Source organism: Malaya genurostris, chromosome 3 (assembly GCF_030247185.1).
Source record: "Malaya genurostris strain Urasoe2022 chromosome 3, Malgen_1.1, whole genome shotgun sequence".
Taxonomy (NCBI): Eukaryota; Metazoa; Arthropoda; class Insecta; order Diptera; family Culicidae; genus Malaya; species Malaya genurostris.
Window position 1 is genome coordinate 91,547,385 of NC_080572.1, and position 8,022 is coordinate 91,555,406.

General features: G+C 39.0%; 1 protein-coding gene across 1 annotated transcript; it reads right to left on the bottom strand.

Annotated features, from left to right (window-relative positions):
- Positions 1–721: 721 nt before the first annotated feature.
- Positions 722–2,992, bottom strand: LOC131433874 (uncharacterized protein K02A2.6-like). Its single transcript, XM_058600482.1, has one exon. The coding sequence runs from the start codon at positions 2,990–2,992 to the stop codon at positions 722–724; it is 2,271 nt and encodes a 756-aa protein (XP_058456465.1).
- Positions 2,993–8,022: the final 5,030 nt, after the last annotated feature.

The following is an 8,022-nucleotide window of genomic DNA, read 5'->3' on the forward strand; positions in this document are numbered from 1 at the left end:
TTATAAAGCATTTTGCACTTAAATTAATGACCCGGAATTTAATTTCGATTACAAAAATTGATTACATCACCTCATCTAGCATAAACATCTGAATGTAGTTTATTGTTCAGGATTACTTTTCATGCAAAAGATTTACGTATGCAAAAGTTGTACTCATTCCGTAGGGGTGTTTCAACAAATATTACCATGTTAGTAATTAATTCCGTTATTGGTACACGAATCATATGTTGCTCTATGCGATAGTTTGCTAATGCCATCGTTTTCATGGTTTTTAAATTAAAACATATAAGGCGCTAAGTAGTTTTGAGTTTTGCGTTCGAAAGCCAATAAAGTAGGACAAATATGGTCTGATGGCTTGAAGAGATTTGAGCGATTTGTTGAACATACGATCAAATTGGCCCTATGTAAAATAGAAATTGATTAACTTTTGACCTGGAACGAGTCATGGCCGTATTCGATTTATTTGACGACGTATTTCATGATATGTAGGGATATGAGATATGAGCTATGCGGCAAATTTTGCTGGCGGAGGGGCTGCCATATATGTAGTATCGTAGAAGCGAATTAAACACGTCGTTCCCGGTTGCTGTCTATAACACTTCTGCCTTTTTTATTACTCGTCAACCAACACCAATACCTGAACCTTAAGCGGTACGATTATATTGCTGTGTTATTACACTACATTACTTTTCTCTTTTTATTTTTTTCTTTTTCTTTCGGCTTAAACGTCAGATACATAGTCCTGCAAATATACTGGTTGTCTTGCCGCCCTTTTAGTTCTAGGCTCTAAGACCGGCGTAGATCTCGGAGCGTTATCTTCATTGCTACAAGATATTCTCGAGGATGATGCTAGATTGCTTGTATCCAAATCAGAGCTAAAGTTTTCGTTATCCTTGTTTATGCGCTGTAAATGCGACACATGTCTGCGATATTTTACTCCCGACTCTTCTGAAGCAACCAGTACGTCTCCACCTGTTCTTTTGATCACTTTGAAGACCTCTGGACTGAAATTCGGCGTTAGTTTGTTTTTCTTGGTCATCTGTTTTAGCAGCACCTCATCTCCCTCGGTTATGGTGTTTAGTCTGGCATTCCGCCGTTGATCAGCATACATTTTTCCTTTATCCTTTTTCGTTTTATCTTTATCAACTATCTCTTCATCGACTTCCATTGGTTGATGTATGGAAGGCAATTTGTCACGGATATTATAACCGAATAGCATTTCAGAAGGTGTTTTTCCCGTTGTCGAGTGTGGTGAAGATCGATACATCAATAAGTACCTATTTAATTCACTTTCCCAGTTCGTGTTTGTAGCCTGACTGATAGAAAGCCTTTTCAAAATTGATCGGTTTTGCCGTTCCACTTCACCGTTTTGCTGGGGCCAATACGGAGTAGTGTTTATCAATTTGATGTTATTCGACATACAATAATCTTGAAATTCATCACTAGTGAATTGTGGCCCATTGTCGGCTGTGACGGAAATTGGTATACCAAATCGAGCGAAAATTGAAGCCAATCGTTTTATTGTTTCACCGGAGTCAATTTTTTTCATGATCTCAACTTCTATATAACGGCTGAAGTAGTCAACCACTACAAATAAATAGTGGCCCGTTGGAAGTGGACCAAGGTAGTCGACTGCTAAGTGCTGCCAAGGCCCAGATGGTAGATCTCTTCGTTTCATTGGCTCAGGTGCTGCGGGCGCTGCTATTAACGTACAACCTCGACAATTTTTATTGTATTTCTCAACGTGTGCATCTAGTTTTGGCCACCACACCTTAGCTCTGAGTCGCTGTTTCATCAACGTCATACCCGGATGACCTTCATGTGCCAAGTCGAGTGTTCGCATCCTTAGACTCTGAGGCATAACTATACGGGTTCCGCGCAACAATATTTTTCCAGCGAAGCATAGTTCGGGCTCAAATAGTTTGAAGGCAGCTGCATTTTCACTCCATGTGCCTTGCTGTAATGCATTTCTGACGGATTCGATTTGGCCGTCTGCCTCAGATTCTTGCTCAATCTCCCCCATTTTCAAAGCAACTGGGGCAGCATTTGCAGCTACCCAATTCACGTAATGTTCCGTGTACTCTTCAAAAGCCTTGCTAACCTCGTTAGAAGTAACTGCTAATCGTGATAACGGGTCAGCTATGTTAGTTTTTCCCGGTCGATAAATAACTTTTCCTTTATATGCCAATAACCGCACCATCCATCTTTCGATCCTGGCACAGGGTTTTGATCGTGGACTAAATATAGTTTCCAGTGGTTTATGGTCTGTGATTAATTCGAACGAACGACCGTACAAATAAAAATGGAACCGCTCAACCGCCCATACCAATGCTAAAGCCTCTCGCTCGATTTGAGCATATCGTCTTTCGACATCCGTCAAACTTCGACTCGCATATGAAATTATTCTTGGACCCCGATCGTTAATTTGAATGAGGACTGCCCCTAGGCCAACTGGACTGGCATCAGCGATTAATTGAGTTTGATCATCGTCGTCAAAGTAACCTAATGTTACCGGATTCGTCATATACCTTTTCAAGTTATCGAAAGCGACTTGATGATCGCTGTTCCAAGTGAACTTGTTTTGTTGTTTAGTCAGCTGCCGAAGAGGATCCGTTAAAGTGGCTAAGTTTGGAATAAATTTTCCTACATAGTTGACTAAGCCCAGAAAACTTCGAGTTTCTTCTTTAGAACATGGCGCTCGAAAATTACGAATTGACTCAAGTTTATCTGTATCAGGTCTGATCCCGCTAGCAGAAAGGATATGACCCAAAAATTTTAGCTGAGTTACTCCATATACACATTTACTATCGTTCAGCTTAACGTTTGACTCTTGTAGTTTTCGATGAATTTTCTCCAAACGAATATCATGTTCCTGCTGATCACGTCCGTGTACAATTATATCATCTATGAAGTTTACGCAACCTTCGCACCCACTCAAGATTTGTTCCATAATCTTCTGAAACAGCTCGGGAGCACAGTTGATCCCGAACATCAAGCGGGTATATCGGTAAAGACCTCTTCGAGTGATAAAAGTTGTAATTTCTCTGGATCTTGGAGATATTTCCACCTAAAATTTAAACTTAATTCAAACAAATTCCTGTTTTTATCCTTTTATTAATAATCCGTCTCAAATTGACAGCTAAAAATAATTACATATGAAGCTACAAATGAAATGCAAAACTATAACGGTATACATGTATGAAACTAACAAAACTAATCTACTATTGTATAGATGCTTGAGATCGTTCATTTTAGCAACACTGTCAATTTGAATGCAATTCATCATCGTTAGCCCACCTGGTGAAACGCATTCTCTACGTCAAGCCTTGAGAAAACCTTCGCCTTCGCGAGATCGGGAAGAAAATCTTCAATTGTCGGTAACGGATGATTTTCCCTTTTCACTGCTTCATTCGCACGCCGCATATCCACGCAAATACGCACATCTTTACCTTTGGGTACAACGACGATTGGAGAAACCCATTTAGCTGGTTCGTTAACTTTTTCGATGACGCCTTGAAACATCAATTCGTCTAGTTTCCTGTCCACCAGTTTTTCCAGAGCAACTGGAATCCGTCTGTATGGTTGAATAACCGGTAGTACGTCCGTTTTAACAGGAATGTCGATGACTATGTCCTTGATGGTCCCCAATCGAGTAGCTTTGTCTTCAGTTTCCATGTGATTTACAGCAACGCCAATTTTCAAGACTCCCAGTTCTGTTGCAGTATCACGACCAATTAAAATCTTTCCGTTTCCTTTGATCACGTAGAACTCAGCAGATCCATTACGATCACCCAATTTGATTGTCGCCGAAAAAGAACCGAGCAATGATAATTCTTGTCCTCCGTAAACCTTGAAGACTTTGGAAGTTTCTCGATTTTGGCTACTCACAATCACCTTGTTGGATTTCAACCACTGCCATACCGATTCGCTCAGTAAATTATATTTTGAACCCGAGTCAATCACCACGGCAACAGTTAAGCCTCCTATTTCACACGGAACTTCAGTGTCGTTATCAGTAGTCGTCAAGTTAAATACGTACTCCGCCTCTGTAGTTGCGACTCGATTCACTGTAGCACATTCTGACTTCTTGATTTCTTCATTACCATTATGAGGTATCGCTTGAACGACGGCACGTCTAGCATCCGTTGGTTGTTTCCGCTTACGACATTTTTTTGCAAAATGATCAGCCCCGCCGCACTTGTTGCATGATTTACCTTTCGCTGGGCACTTCTCATCTCTTGCCATGTGTCCAAAATATCCACAGCGATGACATTCTACTCGCGTTGAGTCATTGAATTGGTTCCTTTTGTTGTACGACGGTTTCACATTTATTTTGTTAACTTCACTAGCCGAAGACTTCAGATCATCTCCACGGCTGAATGATTTTTCTTGCAATGCCACAGTTTCGAAAATCTTCGCTATTCTCAAAACTTCCTGCAGATCAGAGTCTCCTCGTTTGAGTAGTTCTCTACGTAAGACTGACGATTGACAGTTCTCAATGATTTGATCTTTAATGTTTTCCTCAACTTTATCTCCGAACCCGCAACGTTCGGCTTGTACACGCAATCGAACTATAAATGAATCAATGCTCTCGTTTGTCTTTTGCTTTATTTGCCGTAGCAGATGCCGTTCGTAAGTTGAATTTTCCTTAGGTAGGAAAAATGCATTTAACTTTGCTGTTGCTTCTTCATAGCTCGTCATACTCGGTGTGTAATACTCTACATTCATCAAAGGGCCGCGCGTTTCCCAACCCGGCAAATCTGGTAACGTCTCGAATAGCTGCTGAACGTTAGGGCCTGCATAATGCAACAATAAATCCTTCTTCCACTCTTCGTCATCGATTCGACTAGCACGAACCATCGTTTCGAACGATTTTAGCCATTTTCGCCACTGGATACCAACATCATCAGTGTGTGCTGCGTACTCGAATGTTTGTAACTGCAAACCGAGCGACCGGATCATATCTGAAAAATGCATACACAAACTTCACTGTAATGTTTTTTTTTCCATGCAGATTATATGTGTATGGGTGAGCACGGATTTCCGTAGCACCTAGACAAGCAAATAAATCTGCACATATCGCACAAACACATAAAAAATAAAAATGGATACTCTCTTTAACACTGCATTCTACCGGCATCTACCGATTGATGCGTCTTAATCAATCAATCTCAATCAATTCGATTTCTTAGTAAGCTAGCAAATAAGTTTTGAATATTCGTATACCGCATTTAAGCGACTGTTTTTTCCATACGGCTCCCTGCTATAACGCAGAATGGTGTCAGACTTCGAGACTCTAACATTCAAGCGACTGACCCATTTCCAAATTATAACCTGCTATTACGCAGAATGGAGTCAGACGGTCTGTGTTCCGCATTGAAGCGACTGATCCATTTCATTTCTCACATGCAGTTAAAGCTCATCACCACTTAAATGCAATTTCAATTGTATAATTGAACACCTACCGAATGAATCCGCCATATTTTTTTTTTCCTCGTCGCCAAATGTAGTATCGTAGAAGCGAATTAAACACGTCGTTCCCGGTTGCTGTCTATAACACTTCTGCCTTTTTTATTACTCGTCAACCAACACCAATACCTGAACCTTAAGCGGTACGATTATATTGCTGTGTTATTACACTACAATATAGATATGACTATAATTGATCAGTGTGGCGCCCGAGCACTGCTGAATATGCTCGGTTCTTTTGTCCAATTAGGCTATTTTTGCGTGTATTTTACATGCAAAGTTCTTAAATGGCAAAAAGATTTCCCCGAAAAGAAGCTAGCTACGGGTTATTGTGGAAGATAACTCCAAAGATAAACTCAAGATGGAATAGTCTATGATTTCTCATGCACCATTCAAATAGGACCCCTCGATGATTTCGGTTCACCGTCAGTTGTACTTCAATTATTATTTGAAACAAAACAACAAGCGTCGAATCGCTACTTGCGTCGTAACTATGACAATTTACAATTTATGTTTGTTTATGTAGAATTAATCTTAATTTGCAATATGACAGAAATCGCGGTTTTTTGTTGCATATCGAGTGGATATTGATTGCAACAGGAAAACAAAAATCAATTAGAATTATTGCTAAAAATCTGTTCAATTTGCAATATTCTTATCTTACGAAGCATTAAAGTGAATGGATGTTTTGTGCGGTATGTTTACTTCCTTCCAAACTTGTATTGTTGCTATGGAATATTACCGTAATTTTCAAATGTTTATCGACGCTTATTAACGAAGGGTCAACAAAATTACACTATTACTAAGTTCACTGGATCGTATGGGACATTGTAATCTTGAGTTTATCTTTGATAATTCCATATATAAGAAAAAAAAAATGCGATTTTTCTATGTGAAAATCTTTTAAGGAATTTCTCATTCGCTGATGTTGAAAAATTTCTGTGATAGACAATAGAATTTTTACGATTCCAAAGATGGAGTAAAAACTTTTAGTATTTTTTTAGACGAATAGTCGAGCAAGTAGCTGTAGAAAATCATTTACATCTAATGCAAATGAAAAGGTACCTAGTTTTAGTAATTTGAAATTTACTAAATAGCAAATATAAAACTTACCTAGTTTTTTTTAAATATTGATTTTGTGTTCAGTCCAGGGCATCTTTTTCAAATCGAAACAAAAGCCTGTAATATGAATAGATGTGATATAATCATAAATGAATTGAATTTTTTTTATTTCATTACACCATGTGATTTTTATTTTGTGTTAGTTGTGAAAACTAACTTCGAAAACATGCTATACGTAATAGAAAGCCACCTGTATGCACCCAACCAGATTCGAGTAAAATTGTTCATACTGCGGAGTACAAGAATGCAGCGCTTTTGCTTTTGTGTGCCAACATATTTCTATGCACATGTTCAAATGTGGACTGTGCTACCAAAGATAAACTCAAGATTACAATGTCCCATACGATTCATTGAAAAATGTTGGGTCTGTAATCGTGAACCGCAGTTGGTTGAGTTATAATGTAATTTTTTTGACCCTCCGTTAATAAGCGTCGACTAGTTTCGACAAAATGCCATGGAAACAATACTAGTTACAAAGGAAGCTAGCATATGTTTACATCCAGCACATAATGATTTCATGCCCCAATTGACTTTAATGCTTCATGGGATGAGGAAATATCAAACTAAATTAATTCTAGGCAATGGTTATAAGTAGTTTTTACTTTCTTATTGTAAGAATCACAGGATATGAAGCCAAATTGCTTAATACTGTAACTTGATATTTTTTCAAACATAAACAATCATTGTCATAGTTACGACCAAGGATGGCTTTTATCGTATCAAAGAATGCTCACTCGCAACTCTTCCACGATGAAATCGGTGCCATCAAAGAGAATCGAAAATCATCGCAACAACAAAAAAACCGGCATGGTACATTTAACATAGAATAGACACTAGTGCGAGAACGAATTTCTCTCGGTGAACTGTCTGAGAATCAACGGCTAGCACGCTGCTGTGGGGATTCTCTCTGAAGCAACAAACGGTCGCTTATTCTCGTTTCGCGATCCGATTCTGTATGGGCAGTGGATAATTGCGATAGAATCATTTTACTATTGCCGCTTATTCTAACTATGGATTTCGTTTCGGGAGGGGCCCAAGGTAAAAGAATAATGTTACTGAAGACTGCTTATGTACCTAATTCTCGGTGTGCCTTTCACGGGTGTTTTTAACAGACACTTTAAACTTTTCCACTGGATCTGTTATTATATTACATTTCTTTACGTTTACTGTCATGTTATTTCTACAACACATGCCTTAGACCTTGTAAATAATTATATATCTGTTCTTGATTTCGGGAGGGGCCCGGGCCCCTCGGGCCCCCCCTCTGGGTACGTGACTGTCATCAAGTCGAATCATCGATTCGATTTTCTGCGATAATTGTCAACTTGCGATTCTCTCTTGGTAAATTCCACACAGCGACGATCATTATCAGACTGACATTTTTTTAAGGGCCATGAAATACTCAGAGTATGAAGTGGAGCGAAGAAATGT

Bases quoted from the DNA above. Each gene is read 5' to 3' on its own strand.
- LOC131433874 (XM_058600482.1), bottom strand. From the start codon at position 2,992: ATGTTCGGGATCAACTGTGCTCCCGAGCTGTTTCAGAAGATTATGGAA.